Source organism: Ornithorhynchus anatinus, chromosome 9 (genome assembly GCF_004115215.2).
Source record: "Ornithorhynchus anatinus isolate Pmale09 chromosome 9, mOrnAna1.pri.v4, whole genome shotgun sequence".
NCBI classification, from domain to species: Eukaryota; Metazoa; Chordata; class Mammalia; order Monotremata; family Ornithorhynchidae; genus Ornithorhynchus; species Ornithorhynchus anatinus.
Genome location: NC_041736.1, coordinates 13493943 through 13509803, shown reverse-complemented (window position 1 = coordinate 13509803; position 15861 = coordinate 13493943). Strand labels below are relative to the sequence as shown.

At 41.3% G+C, this 15861-nt stretch overlaps 1 protein-coding gene across 11 annotated transcripts in view; it reads left to right on the top strand.

Annotated features, from left to right (window-relative positions):
• SCN3A (sodium voltage-gated channel alpha subunit 3) overlaps positions 1–15861 on the top strand; it is a 113879-nt gene that overhangs the window by 25899 nt on the left and 72119 nt on the right. For 6 of the 11 annotated variants that reach the window (XM_029071785.2, XM_029071782.2, XM_029071779.2 and 3 more), the window contains exons 3-11: positions 460–776; positions 3472–3590; positions 5852–5941; positions 11041–11169; positions 11863–11954; positions 12998–13270; positions 13536–13599; positions 15212–15353; positions 15445–15651. In XM_029071785.2, coding sequence (XP_028927618.1) covers positions 510–776; positions 3472–3590; positions 5852–5941; positions 11041–11169; positions 11863–11954; positions 12998–13270; positions 13536–13599; positions 15212–15353; positions 15445–15651 — 1383 coding nt within the window. In that variant the 5' untranslated portion in view covers positions 460–509. Of the gene's footprint in view, positions 1–459; positions 777–3471; positions 3591–5851; positions 5942–11040; positions 11170–11862; positions 11955–12050; positions 12143–12997; positions 13271–13320; positions 13393–13535; positions 13600–15211; positions 15354–15444; positions 15652–15861 lie in introns of those variants that run through there. The other 5 variants (XM_029071783.2, XM_029071780.2, XM_029071778.2 and 2 more) reach the window with 2 other exon arrangements.

Here is a 15861-nt window from a genome sequence, read left to right as displayed (position 1 = left end):
ACCTTTCTATCGGTCCACTTAAAAGAAGTTAAGTTACCTAGTTTAGGTTCTCCTTATTTCCTTTCAGAACTCACCTTCTGCTTATGTTAAAGTGGCTGAAACAGCCTCAAAAGAGGAGACAGTCAGTCTCAAACAAATCGAGAGTTAGTTGTGTTTTTGCTAGTGCTTTCTTAGAATCACCAACAGAAAATAACCGTGTTTCTGCTTTTCTTGGCTCCGAACCACTAGAACAGATGTTTTATAGCCTTTGTAAATTTGGTGTATTCGAGAATCCGATGGAAGAGCGATATGTTTACAAGTTAAATTTGTAATCCAGGACTCTGCAATATTTAACGTGAACAGTTCCAGTTTTTCTCTACTGGCAAAACCAAATGAGAGATTAAATAATGCTCAGTTGTCTTTCTACGCCGTCCACTGATTCTCTGACTGACTTGCCGTTTTTTGCTTTTATCCCTGCAGGAGATTCTTATGCAAGAGGCTAAACGTAATTAAATTTGCAGGATGAGAAGATGGCACAGGCATTGTTGGTACCACCAGGACCCGAAAGCTTCCGCCACTTTACTAGAGAATCTCTTGCTGCTATCGAAAACCGTTCTGCAGAAGAAAAAGCTAAGAAGCCCAAACAAGAACATAAAGAGGATGATGAGGAGGACAAGCCAAAGCCAAACAGTGACTTGGAAGCGGGAAAATCCCTTCCATTTATTTATGGAGACATCCCTCCGGGAATGGTGTCCGAGCCCCTGGAGGACCTGGACCCGTACTATATTAACAAAAAGGTTTGAGAGATTTCTTTCTCATTGAAATGCTGTCATTTTAGCTTAGTGCCTATAGGTTTATGAATGCAACAAGTGCCTATCTCATACTGACTTAGTAATTCTGTTTCTTGGAAAGTTTGAAAGGCTCATTATAGTTTGGGACAGTATAAACTTCCACATAAATAGCAGTGTTCCAGGGTGGAAGATTCATTTACAAAATTGGGCTACAAGCAGGCCTTATGGGGCACAATATCCTGACTGAAAAATATTCACAGGAATTGGATAATTGGTTAAGACAAAGTTGGTCATTAAGGAAAGGGTTAACATGCAATTTATTTTTGTGGTTATATGTTTGGTTTAAAGGAAGGAAAAAACGAGTTGACAAAGTGATGGCTCATGTTCTAAACCAACTTGTTAGTTGTACAAATCAGATTCCGCCTCTTAGAGTTGTTTGGGTTTCAGACATTTCTTTTGCGCTGTGTTAGTTCTGGTATTTATTAGGGCTTTCTGTATGTACTAAGTGGAGGGGTGTCTATAAGATCAGCATTTCAGGTGCAGTCCCTTTCCCGATCGGAACTCATGTTTTACTCCAGTGACAGTTAGGACAGTTAGCCCACAATTATTTATCCTTGCTAAAAAGTTGAGTCGAGAAATTTGTTTCTCAAAAATGTCTTTTCAGGCCGTGATAGATATGCTTAGGCTTGCTATCTGCAATGTCAAAGCGACGGAGTAGACTCTAAAGCATCTACATTTCTTTGTACTGTAGATTTTAATTTTAGGCAACCCAGGGAGGATGTGAGGCTCATCCTCAGAGATTTTTAAGAAAACGACAAACCCCCGTGGTTTAGTTATTCCGCTGCCTGAGCGTCTCCCCTCGGCCCCACTATTTTCGTGCCTTTTATATTATTTTGCTTTTATTGTTTAAACCTTCCATGTGTGTCTATTGGCTGTCCTCTCTCCCCTCTCAAATTCCTAGATGGTAAACCGCTTGAGGGCCAGAAACCGTGTTTCATTTTTGCCTATCTTTTCTATAATATTTTTTTCCCCAATGTTTAGTACTGAAATTCTAACTTCCAAAGAAAGCACTTAATAAATACCATTACTACTATAAGGAAGACAGCCGGAAAATAGGAAAACACCCCTCTTCAGCATACCCTTCATTCAGAACAATGACTCTATTTGTTTTTACTTGAAAGGGTTTTTTTGTGTTTTGTTTTTTCAGTCGCTATATAGAAACATTGGATTGCTCTCTTCACAGCATGTGCTGTACTATGTAGTAGGGGAACCCACAGACCAGAAATTAGGAGGTAATTGTCCAGGCATAGTTCCTTGAGTATTTCAGCAGTGTGAGTCATGCCTGCCTACATATTAGGATGTCATCTCTTTTTCCTGAATCTTCTCTTGGGACCATAAGCCACTCTGGTAGTGCTGGGGAAGATGAGAAACAGGAAGATCTGCCTCAAAGTGGGATTGGCGGTCTCTTTCCCCCAAATTGGCCTGTTTAACCTCTATTTTAACCTCTCCTCCTCGCTCCTCCAATATTGGATAAAACCCCAAGGATGTCCAGTATAGAAGGACATATCACCTGATCAATAGAGAGCCCAGGTATAATATCCTTCTTGATCTGAGCCGGCCCAGATGGTGCCATCGGGCAGAAACTGCCTCTCTCCCTCCTTATTTTCCATTCTTTTTTTTTCCCTCTCCAACCCCAACGTTTCCCTCACTGGTTACTTCCGAACTAGTTCCCGTCCTACCCTAGGTGACCAATTTTCTGGCCCTGATAGTTAAAGCAGTAGCAGTTTCTATTCTCATTTGCTCAGCCACTGCTCTTCATCTCCTTCATGGTGGGCTCTTAAAAGTGCAAAAACTGAGGAGCCGTTTGCTGCGTCAGCAGTGACTTCAGCTCTCCTTCTTACCGTCTCTTGCCACTGTGGCTGGGCTTCTTTCTGGGCTCCCTGCAGTTTTGCCTCCTCCAAGACCCAGCAAGTAAGAGAGCAGCAGCAGAGCCATGCCCTAGAATAGAAACTGTGGTTGCGCTTTCCACGGCTTCACCAGGGAGCACTCACTCCTTTCCGGGCAACCAGAGACAGGGACACGTGACAGAATGCTTGCAAACTGTTTGCCCAAGTCTGAGGCCAGAATATGGAGCGTTCCAAAAATTATTCGAAGGGTACATTATTTACTCTCATTTTATATTCTGATGAGATGCTAGGGGAAGAACTACATATGGCAGAATTTGGAGAATTTTCAAGTGAAGCGAGAGGCTAGAATCGCTAATACTCCTTAGAATGAAATTGAAAGGGCCAACTGGGAAACGTGGTGCTATCAGAGTACATTGTTCAGTGGCCTGTAAATCGACAGTGAGTTAGTAAGTCCAAAGGGGAGCTTTGTTTTCTTAGAGGTTTTGATTTCAAGTATGTTTTTAATAGAGAGATTTTAGCTAGTTTAACTCTCCATTTAGAGGAACTGTATCCAGGTTTTGTCCAGGCTATATGAGACCCTTATGTGTATTTTGCCAAATTTTACCAGTAGCTGTATTTTCATTTAGGACTGGGATCCCAAGAAGATTTTTTTTAAAGGTTTAAAAGAAGGCTAAGTTGAAAACATGTAAATCAGGCCGAAAGATTTCCTCAAATATTTGCCCAAGAAAGATACTTCAACTTTTAATATATTTTAAATGGGATCTAATATTCTTTTTCTTCTTTTTTTTTTCCAGACTTTTATAGTATTGAATAGAGGAAAGGCAATCTTCCGTTTCAGTGCCACATCTGCCTTGTATATATTAACTCCTCTCAACCCTGTTAGAAAAATTGCTATTAAGATTTTGGTACATTCATATCCTTTTAAAAGAGTCGCTCCCCAAAGTGGGATTTCTAAACTGTTCAGGGAATGATGACATTCCACTTTAATATGTAGATAATTGCCTTAAAGCCAATGTTTTGTTTTGTCAATTTCATTAGAGCCATTAATTGACTGCTCTAAGATGCAGGGGTTAAAGTGAGGTACAGTTCCAATAGGACTGAATTCAGATGGTAAGCCTCAGGTGTGTCGGGAAAGTGACGGTTGAAAATTTGAAAAGGTAGAGCTCTGGAAATTTTATCTGTGATAAGGTGGCAACTTTTTCCCCCCACGTCAAGGCAGCCAAGCGTGGCTGACATCGGCCCAACCTCTGGACATTTAGTCACAAAATCAGCAAGATACATTATTATTTTAAGGATAGAAATTCTACAAGTAGGACCCCCTTTTATTCAAAATTTATTAGACCTTTATTAAAGAATGGTATTTAGTTCTGAGCTTCATAACGCAGGTGGAACAGAGAGCTGGGGGGAGGATTCAAACTAGATTTATAAAGATGTTAAAAGCTGGTATGGGACTCTGAGTTTTAAAAATAGTGTCAAGAATCCTATCGCTAGTTGATGACATTCAGTAAAAGCTGCTCTATTAGGGTTATTGGCTAGATTAGGTCATAGTATCTCTAGACATCATTAAAACACTGGTGTCTCAGATGCAGAAGTTCAGTTTAATGGCACAGGGAGGGTTAGAAGGGAAAACTAAATGCTTTTGTTCCATTAATTGCAAGGCATCGAAACGTACACAGACTAATGTGTACGTGTAAACCAGTGTCCACAAATAGACAAAGATCTATAGGCACATAGGCTCTCTGGGACCTAAGCAGGTATTAATACAATTCGCCATGTGGAGCAGGCCATTGACATGGCCATCAGAAGTGCCTCAGCTTGGGGGGACCAGACCTTAAGCCCAGCACCTCCTGAATTTCAAAGCTTTCTGATTGTGTCGTCTTTACAAAAGATTGTGGGAAATATTTTCAGCTAGCAAGTGCTGCAAGAATGTTTCCCTTTACCCCCACTGACCTCAATTCCACCTGCAATGAATAGAAGCTTGCATATTTCTATAACAGGCCTCGCCGGCACTGGCAAATTTCAAGATGAGTCTCTCGGATAAAGGGGGCTTGCCCTAGATGGTGTTTGAAGTTCATAGCCTTATATTCCTATTAAATTGAAGGGTAAATGAAGGGTAACTTTATTTCTGAAATAGAAAACGATCAATAGCCGTTCCTTATTTTCTCTATTTGTATTTGAACAGTTGTGTGAGATCTAGACATCTCCCATCGCAGTGTTGGTATTTGTTAAGCACTTACTATGTGCAGAGAACTGTTCTAAGCGCTGATACGGGGTCATCAGGTTGATACAGGGGTAGATACAGGGTCATCAGGTTGTCCCACGTGAGGCTCACACTCTAAATGCCCATTTTACAGATGAGGTAACTGAGGCACAGAGAAGTTAAGTGACTTGCCCACAGTCACACAGCTGACAAGTGGCACGCTACGTTTCCACTTACAAATGTAGTCTGGTGGAAAGGAGTGACGATCAATACTGTTGAGTACCTCCGGCATGGAGAGTACTGTACTAAACGTTTGGGAAAATACAGTTAAGCTGGAAGATGTAATTTCTGCCTTTAAAGAGCTTTCAGTCCATTAAATTGTAAGCTCCTGAGGACAAAGGTGTCTACCAACTCTACTGTATTGTATCTTCCCAAGCGTTTAATACAGTGCTATGCCCACGGAAAGATCCCAGTAAATGCCATTGGGTGATTGCAGTGCAGCGAATGTTATGCATCGGTCTCTGTCTCTCGGGACATGATCTTTAAAAGAAAAATAAGCAGTAAGATAAATTCTTTATGTTGTATACCCTACCTTCCTAAAGGCATGAGGACATCAAGTATCAAATTAAGCTGAAGGGCCAGTTTCCTAAGGTAGTTCCTTCTTGGAGAACTGAGTCGAAAGAAGAGTTCCCATTAACCTCAGTCTTGACTCTATATTTAGGGCAGTTTTCTGAAAGTCAGGGGCAGCATAAGAAATGGGCCTTTCAAGAAAATGTGTTGTGCTCAGGGCTCCTCATTGTTCTAGATATTATATTAAAAATTAAAGCTTGAACATAGTGGCACGTAATGTTTGACCTATTTTTCAGTGGAAATGTGCAGATTGGATTTTTGTAAACAACTGCAGTTACTGTTGCTACAGGATTTAGGGGTAATGTTTTATGAAGGGTCTAATGTATTCCTTGACTGTACTCTACCTTATTCAGCATGCTCATTATGTGCACTATCCTGACCAACTGTGTGTTTATGACCATGAGTAACCCTCCGGAGTGGACCAAGAATGTAGAGTAAGTGGAATCATCACATTGAAATATGATATTGGCTTTAAAAAAACTATTCCTTGTAGATGGGGCTCCTTTCCTCTACTTTCACTAAGGTGTCACAATTTTGGAACTTGGGCAGCCTTTATTTACAAAATTAAGCCTCTAGATTCCCTGTATTATAGAAAATCTGTTCATACTTTGAGCCAGAATATACTTTATGATTGCTTTAGGGGTCGAAAAGAACTTTCTTTTCCAAGAAGTACTTTCTTGATGGGTGACTTGCGAGAGATAATTGATGGACATTTAGCTCCCAAAAACGGTTCGTTCATTCCTCTCCCCTGGTTAAGTTCTCTTCTCTCCTCCCCCCTCCCCAGGTATTTAACTCTTGTTTGCTAGTGCCTAAGCACAGATTTGTCTTTGTTGTCCTTCACAAACATTTTCATCTCCAGACCCACATAAACCAGACTCCCAAGGCCCTTGTCCCTCTTGTGAAGAAAAATCAAAGCTCATTTGTTGTCTCTGTCTCCTGGTTTATAGATTCTAAGGGTGGGCCATTCAGGTCATTCTGTTCATTTAGCTGCCTGGCTGCCACAACTTTTCAGTGTCTGGCCTCTCTAGCCCCTTCAGAATTTCCCAAGTTCTTCTCAGGACCTTTCCTAAGGGGAGGTACCTTATTATTTGATTAGACAATGAAACAAAAACAAGTAATCATCATCATAATTGAACAACTGTGGTATTTGTTAAGCGCTTACTATGTGCCAGGCACTGTACTAAGTGCTGGGTGGAGGGGGTAGAGAGCAAAACAAGGGAATCAGGTTGGACACATTCCCTGTCTCACAGGAGGGTCATGGGCTTAATCCCCATTTTACATATGAGGTAACTGAGGCACAGAAAAGTTAAGTGACTTGCCCCAGGTCCCACAGCAGACAGTGGCAGAGCTGGGAGTAGAACCCAGGTCCTTCTGAATCCCAGGCCTCTGCTCTATCCGGTAGGCCACGCTGCTTCTCATAGACCACCCTGCTTCTCATATACCACACAGCTACTCAACATTCCTTTCCAAGATGCTTCTCCTGTATTGGACAAGGTGCTGAGTGGATCGATTCATTAGATCAATTTAATATATCTCAGTCTATTTAATCTTAAAGGAAAGAGGTGATTTTCACTTCTGATATGTGCATAGTTCTTCCTTGCAAGGGTATGGAAATGGATCATTTGAGATGTTTAGTTCTGTCATTTTTGTGTCTACCTCAGTATCTTGAAGTTTCAGAAACCTAAGGTTTCTGGTTTTCTTAGGAAATGAAACAGAACAATTCCAGCTGACTGGTTTCATGGCCAACAACGACAAACAATGGACCAGACCTATTACCTGAGAGAAACTGTGATAAAGATTTTATCTAGAAAACATGGCAGAATGCCTGGGGACGGTAGTGGGATAAATTAAATGCACTCAAACAATACCAAAAAAAATGATCGAGAGACTTGTAAGAATGAGGGATAAGAAAGGGTTGAAATGTGCCTAGTACAGTGCACTGCACACGGGAAGCTCTCAGTGAATATCAGTGGTAGGCAAAGAAATTAACTGTAGAAAACCATGGGTTTAGGTCAAATAGTTTGACTTTGTTGAGGGAAAAAGAGTTCAGGGATTCAGAAGATAGAACATCGCATTGTTTTCACATGAGTCTCTGCTTGTTTCTTGGAAAGGTCAATAGTGAGTGATGCCTTTAAGAGGAGAGTGATTTTGTTCCCGAATCCTACCTGGGTTGGAAATGGAAGGCTGGTTTTATTCGGCCTGCCTAAGAGGGACTGCAACGTAATAAACCAGAAGAGGCTGCGAATGAGATGGGAAGTGTTGCTGGGCCTCTCTTCTGTGTGGGGTCAATGAATATATAGGATGTTTTCATACATGACTGGCTGACCCAGTGGTGTTATAGGACTTGTAGGTTCAGCCCCAAAACCTGGTCCACAGGTTCCCATCTTGAGTGAAGTTCTTGAAATAGAAATGGGGTCTGGTGAGGGAGTAGGTTGAATCAGCAGTGCTCCTGAATCCCGCTGGTTTGATTTGGTAGTGACCCAAAGGACCTTGAGAGCTACAGGCTGGGCTTGTCCAGCTTGTACCACAAAACCAAACTGACCAATGCTCTACTCACATAAGAGTTTAGATTAAGAAGCCCAGATTTATAGGCCAGACCTTTTATTATGGCTTCTTGCTTATGAAGACTCACAGAGGTCTTCTCAGAAAAAGCTTAGCCCTCATACTTCCTGGGCTCAGTAGGAATCACCACATTTGGATCTCGTGGATCAAAGACTGAGTAATGTTTTTTGGGTTTTATTTTGCTTTGTTTTGTTTTAAACCATGAGACTTCTGTGCCAAGAACTAGAATGATTCCTCATGGAGTAATCCTTGGTGCATAGGACTGTCTATGAATCCAGCATATGTAGAAATCTCTCTTGGTGATCTGCCCCCTCCCCCCCTGCCCCGTTTCCTTGGAGAGCAATTTGCTCTCCACAGAACATGCCCCCTTCGACAGCCAACTGCCCTCTGTTTTGAGCCTGTATATTAGCTTTCCAGGAAGTACAGCTAGGTTCTGGCAAGTTTCTTTGTCTTTGAAATAAAGGGCCTGACTTGCTCAGACATCATCAGGGCAGACTTTCTCTAACCCCATATAAAAGAGAAAAGAAGTGATTATAACTCTTCTCTAGCCCGCTCAGGGGCTCTGAGGGAGTGAAGGGAGCTAAAACTGCCTAAACCCTTCCTTCCATTCAGGTGTAAGAGTGCCAGGGGAGAGGTGGGTAATTTAGGTCCAGGTTCTCTGAGTTAATCTCGCCTACTAGTAACAATGGGAAGCCAATTGCCCATTCTAAGACTGAGGCTAGTTCAGATAAGCAACTGTCAGAAAGCCGATCCATTCTTATTCAGATATCATGGGTAGGTATGTATTTAAATTTGTTCAATTAAGTAGACTTTGGAAGTGGTAGATCGCATAATGGTAGAATAAGTGGCTTTCCACTGAAATAATTGAGCATTTCAGTGTTCTTGGTTTTAAGAACCAGGGGTAAGTTTAGTTTCATTTATACCATCTTTGTGGAAGTCTTGCAGAAAGTTCTTGAATTTGTAATATAGGGATTACTAAGCAGTGATGACTGTGATGTAGACTCATGCCCACTAGAAGATTTGCTGATCATTCTAGATACCTTTTCAGAATCATAAAAGCAGAGTATTAACAATTAGCCTAAAGCCTGCTCTCAGTATTCTCTATTAAACGGTCAAGAATATCCTTCAGTAATGAAAAGCTGAAACCTGTAGTTTGGTAGTACATATTTTAATGACACTTTCTTAAATGTATATAATGTGCTTAGCACTGTACTAAGCGTTGGGGTAGCTACAAGATAATCAAGTTGGACACAGTCCCTGTCCCACATAGGGTTCATAGTCTTAATCCCCATTTTCCAGATGAGGTAACTGAGGCACAGAGAAATTAAGTGACTTGCCCAAGGTCACACAGAAGACAAGTGGCAGAGCTGGGATTAGAACCCAGTTCCTCTGATTTCCGGGCCTGTACTGTTTCCACCAGGCCATGTTGTCGAATAAAGCAATGACAGACTTATATATACATATATATGTCTTTATCCATATATATATATATATATATATGTATCTGTATGGGTAAGGCCAACTGGTCCTCTGAGTGACTGACAGTCAAAATATGGTATTAATGTAGGAGCAAGCTTCATACTTGACTGAAGGTCCAAAGAAGAGTTCTAGCATCCCACCTTCTGTTCGCCTCCAACATCTGGATGTACCCTGGATATCATATCTCCAGTAGTATACTGAACACTGTGGCAAACAAGGTCATAGGCAGTACTGGAACCCAGTCAAATCACCAGCATCAAAATAATGCTTATTGCATCATAATTCTTCTGGATGTGACATGTGAATATAATAGTAATAACAATAATAATCATCATACTAATGGTGGTATTTGTTAATTACTGTGTTCCAAGCACTGTACTATGCACTGGAGTAGATAAAAGATAATCAGGGAGGGAGAACAGGTATTAATCTACAGTTTACAGAGGAAGAATCTGAGGCAAAGAGAAGTTGTGGCATGTCGAAAGTCACCCAGCAGGCCAGTGGCAAAGCCAGGATTAGAATTTAGTTCCTCTGACTCCCCGGCCCTTGCTTTTCCCACTAGACCAGTAGAATCCCTAAGAAACTGTAGTATGCTGAGTTGAAGTGTGATCCCATAAGCAAGGAGGCCAAAAAAAGTTGTAGACACAATAAAACAATCTTGAAAACTTCAGCAACAATCAGATAGTAAGGTATGCAGCAATTAGGAATGGGGTGACTCTTTAAGAGCAGAGGCATATAGAGGATCATGAGACCAAGAAGCACAACTGAAAATGATAGTTTGGACTGTGTGGATAATAAATGCAAAAACGCAGCAGAGAGAAGCAGCATGGTTTGGTGGAAAAAGCTGGGACCTGGGAACCAGAGGCCCTGGGTTCTAATCTCGGCACTGCCAGTTGCCTGTCATGGCCCTGTACAACTCACTTAACTTCTTCGTGCCTCCTTAAGTGAAAAATGGACATTCAGTGTCTTCTCCCTTCTACTTAAACTGTGAACCCTACATGGGACAGGGACTCTGTCCCGATTAACCTGTATCTATCCTAGCGTGTAGAACAGTGTTTGACACATAGTGAGTGCTTTAACAAATATCATCAAAAAGCCCATCTTTTCATGCATCTTGTGGGGACTGGATTGGTGGACTGTCAGTCCCGCATTGTCCATCTGAGTCACATTTAAAAATCAGGTTGAAATCTTAGCAACATCATCTTTTAATGCAAAGGACAAATGTACACGGTCTCTGTGTCAGTCTTGCTTTTTGTCTCTCAATAACAATTTATTGGTCTATTCTATAGTAGCGGACAGGAAAGAAACAAACTGACAAGATTGGTATGGAAATATAAAAACTCCTGGGTAAGAAGTGTGGCTTTCTTAGACCAATCGAAGTCCTGAATTTAATGCCCATTGTGAAAATGTTTGAAAGGAGCATTTAGTGAAGAAATATAGCTACCTCAGAACAATTATGCAATGTTAATTCATTTTGAATGATTCCCCGCAGGTATACGTTCACCGGAATTTATACCTTTGAATCACTTATAAAAATTCTGGCAAGGGGCTTCTGCTTAGAAGAATTTACTTTCCTAAGAGATCCGTGGAACTGGCTTGATTTCAGTGTCATTTTGATGGCGTAAGTGATTTAAATAATCTCTAAGCTCAGGGGCCTGAAATTAGTGGCAGCGTAGGCCATGCTGTTACTAAGCATGTACTTTCTGTAGATTTGATTTCTGAGGATTGGTAAAAATTAGTTGATCTGATTCTATACTTCACCACAGCATCCTAAAACCTGACTAATGTGCTTTTTTTTAAAATGTTAAAATGTCCTAGGGAAGTTAGCACTGTCAGCCACTAGAAATAATGTTAGATTGTTAACTCCTTGAGTGTAGGGATTGTTTCTACTAAATCTGCCATTATTTTCCCAAACACTAAAGGTGCTTGAATGGAGTAAATGCTCAGTAAATATTATCGATTGATTTGCCTGATATGGTTCACTAATTTCATGTCCAAAATTCTCTTTGCTCACCTGATTGGAAACCATTTCTCTGACTTCCTGCTAATATATCACACCCACCAGGCTTGGACTAATTAGCCTTTGAAATAAATGACCAGCATGGCTCACTTCAAATAACTTTATCTGATATTAATAGCCACAAAATGATATTCCTCCAATCCAGACTTCAGTGGAAGGTAAACTTCAACTGGTAGCAATTCCAATGAATTGATCTTCTAAAATCAAAATGGTCTGTAAGCAGAGCGCAGCATGGATTCTTGATGTCGTTTAAACCCTGCCTAAATTCTGAATAACTCTGATTTAATTCTACAGGTATGTAACAGAATTTGTAAACCTAGGCAATGTTTCAGCTCTTCGAACTTTCAGAGTCTTGAGAGCTTTGAAAACTATTTCTGTAATTCCAGGTAAGAAGTGATCAGTGTAAAGCAACAGGTCCTTTGTATCTCCAACTGTTTCTTGTGTGCTGTCATTGTGTCTGTGTGTGAACTCCCCTATTACAGATATGTGACAGAGTTTGTGGACCTGGGCAATGTCTCAGCGTTGAGAACGTTCAGAGTTCTCCGAGCGTTGAAAACTATTTCGGTCATTCCAGGTGAGAGCTAGGTTAAACACTGAGGCTGACTCTAGTTCCACGGAAGTTAAAAGCAAAGCTTTTCCACATAAGCAAGCCTTGTTGCTTTCCATTCATATTACAAAAATGCAGGAATTCCAGTACAGCAATATCATTTCAGTGCAATTCCTTGCATTTGAGTAATGATGCATTTGTGCAAAATCAGCCTTTGAGTTTAACAGATTATTGCATGAGACGTGTAAAAAAAAAAACAAAACTAACCTATATTTTCGGTATTTAAGAAGTGAAGTTTTCTCTTCCACATTCAGCAAAAAGCTTTTAATGCTGTTGGCTTTCTTACTGATATGATTTTAAGCATTTATTGCAGATGCATAGGACTGAAAATTGAAAGCTTTTTTAAAAATGGATTCTTTTGGCTGAAAGGGAAAGTAGAAGGAAAAAATAGCATGGGCATTGCATGGGGAATTTTACGATCTTGAAATTCTTTTCTTCTCCAAATCATTGTTAGTTTTTAAATTACTGAAGAATAGTGTGTTACGATGGTTTGGAGGACAGAATGCGTTGCACAAAATAGAAAAGAAAAACCACAAAGAATGGGAAGATTTTTCTTTATCCGATCTTGAGTGCATGTACACCAAAACTTAGAAAATGTCCTGCTTTGGAATCAAAATTGGCACATAGAGAATCTGGAAAATGCACTGTTCATAAACCGAAATCTTCCGCTCCTGGTTATTGTACAAGACATCGTGCTGTTTGCGAAGCTTCTCTGTGTGTCACCAATCAAACATTCATTTTGAGGGGCTTCTGCATGACTGTTGGAAGACCGTGTGGTCTGGGGAAGACTGAGTTACTGTTCCAACTCTTCTCTCTGTGCAGGTTTGAAGACTATTGTGGGGGCCCTGATCCAGTCAGTGAAGAAGCTCTCCGATGTAATGATCCTGACTGTGTTTTGTCTGAGTGTATTTGCTCTAATAGGCCTGCAGCTATTCATGGGCAACCTGAGGAACAAATGTTTGCAGTGGCCTCCAGGCAATTTTACTTTCGAAATAAACATTACTTCCTACTTTAATAGCACAATGGATACAAATGGGACATTTGCTAATACAACAATGAGCACATTTAACTGGAAGGAGTATATTGAAGATGAAAGTAAGGCTTAGTACTGCAAAATATTAATTTGTTTGTGGACCGAAGTTTATTTTTTTTTCTGATTAGCTTTTTATTGGTATCTGTTCTGATCTCAGGAATGCTGTAGGACAATTTCACATGCAGTAAGTATTCTTGTGGAAACCAGAGAGTGGTTCAACTAAGTCTTGTTTGGCCTAAAAACATATCACTACTAACGGTCAACACTTTAGGGTTTAGACTGGATATGCAGAGAATTGACATAAAATATTTGTTCTCTTTATAACAGGTCATTTTTATGTTTTGGAAGGACAAAGAGATGCTCTGCTGTGTGGTAATAGCTCAGATGCAGGGTAAGGAATGTTAAAAACTAAATCCCACTGTGTGGGGGCGGCGGGGAGGGAAGACAGAGCTCCATTGCCACGCTTCTTCCACTTGGAGAGGGGAGGGATGGAAGTTGGAAAGTGGAAATACCAACTGGGGGCAAACACTGGGTGGGCCATCTGTTAACAAGACCAGGAATCAATCAGTCAATTGTATTATCGAGCGCTTACCGTGTGCAGAGCACTGTATTAAACATTTGAGAGAGTACAATATAACAGAGTTGGTTGACCCGTTCCCTGCCTACGGTGAGCGTACAGTACTTGGATTAAGATAGTAGCAGTTAGAACGGAGAGGAAAGGATGGATTTTAGTGATGTCGTGAAGGTAGAAATTGGATTGAATGTTGAATATTGGGTTGAAATTGAATATGTGGGGGTGAATGAAAGAGACGAGTTGAGGGTAATGCCAAGGTTACGGGCTTGTGAGAGGGAGGATAGTGGTGGTGTTTACAGTGGTGGGGAGGACAGAGGTTGGGCAGGAAGATGAGGAGCTCTGTTGTGGATGTGTTAAGTTTGAGGTGTCAATGGAACACCCAAATAGAGATCCCCGCAGGCATGAGGAAATGCGAGACTGCAGAGGAGAGAGGGCCAGGTAGGAGGTATAAATTTGGCAATCATCAGTGTGGAGGTGGGGGAGTCGAAGCCATGGGATTGAATGAGTTCTCCAGGTGGAGGTGTGTAGCTCAAGAGTAGAAAGGGAGCCAGAACTAATCCAGAATGTTTCTGAAAGTTGGAGGAAGGCAAGTGCTATGAACTAGTACAATTGGTGGAGGGCTAGTGCCCGCTCCCCGCCCGAGGCTGGAACTAGATGTTGCAGCCCTGAGCATCCAGCCAAGAAGTCGCCCAGTCACTCAGTCACTTTCCCCCTTTCTATCTCACTTCATTACTCTCCTACTACAGCCCAGCCCGTACACTCTGCTCCTCTAACGCTAACCTTTTCACTGTCCGTCTATCTAACCTACCTCGCTCCTGTGACCTCTGGCCTCCTCATAAGCGACAGACAATTACTTTCCCGCTTTCAAAGCCTTATTGAAAGCACATCTCCTGCAAGAAGGCTTCCCTGACTAAGCCCTCTTTTCCTTGTCTTCAACTCCCTTCTGCGTCACCCTGACTTGCTCCCTTTATTCATCGTGTAGACAGGGAATGTGTCTGTTATATTGGACTCTCCCAAACGCTTAGCGTAGTGCTCTGCACACAGTCAGCGCTGAGTAAATACGATTGACTGACTGGAGGCAGCCAATTGAACAGCTTATCCAGATCGGCTGTGAGTCATGTTCAGTTGTTCTGATCGCTCAACGTTTACACTGGCCCTCGTGAATGTGGCCCAAAATAAAGATGTCCCACCGTAAAAGAAGCACTTGAGCTGGTTGCTCATTTTAATCCTCCCTTGCTCAGTAGTTAACGTTTCAGAATTTTTTTTCCTATGGTTTTTCAATTAAATTTCAACTGTGGGGGCGATAGGGGAAACTTTCGCTGCAGTTCAAGGAAAAATGAGAAAATCTGTCCTGAAATGGAACTCAGAAATTCAGAATAGACTGGAATGCCTTGTCAAATTAGACCTTGTTTTCTCATTTGACTTTCAGCCAGTGCCCAGAAGGATACGTATGTATGAAAGCTGGTCGAAACCCCAACTACGGCTACACTAGTTTTGACACCTTCAGCTGGGCCTTCTTGTCTCTATTTCGGCTGATGACTCAGGACTTTTGGGAAAACCTTTACCAGCTGGTGAGCGCTAGGCAAAGCTTACCTCATCGATTTAATGCACTTAATTGTGCCCTCAGATTTCAAAACTGAGGAACCTATTTGTATTTTCCAGACACTCCGTGCTGCAGGGAAGACATACATGATATTTTTTGTTCTGGTGATTTTCTTGGGATCGTTCTACTTGGTGAACTTAATCCTGGCTGTGGTCGCCATGGCCTACGAAGAACAGAATCAGGCCACCATGGAAGAAGCAGAGCAGAAAGAGGCTGAATTTCAGCAGATGCTGGAGCAGCTCAAAAAGCAACAGGAGGAAGCTCAGGTAGAGTGATAGTAGACAAATGCTACTATTATGGGGTTCGTATCTTATTGTGAAATCCAAAAAAGCAGATGAGCAACTATTTGAGATATTGGAAATTTAACAAGATTCTTTTTAAATCGGGAATATCTAAAAATATTCATGTATGAAACCTATTTAACTAGACGCTGGACCCCTTTTTCTGGCAAACTCAAGTCAGTGTTTACTGTGCCG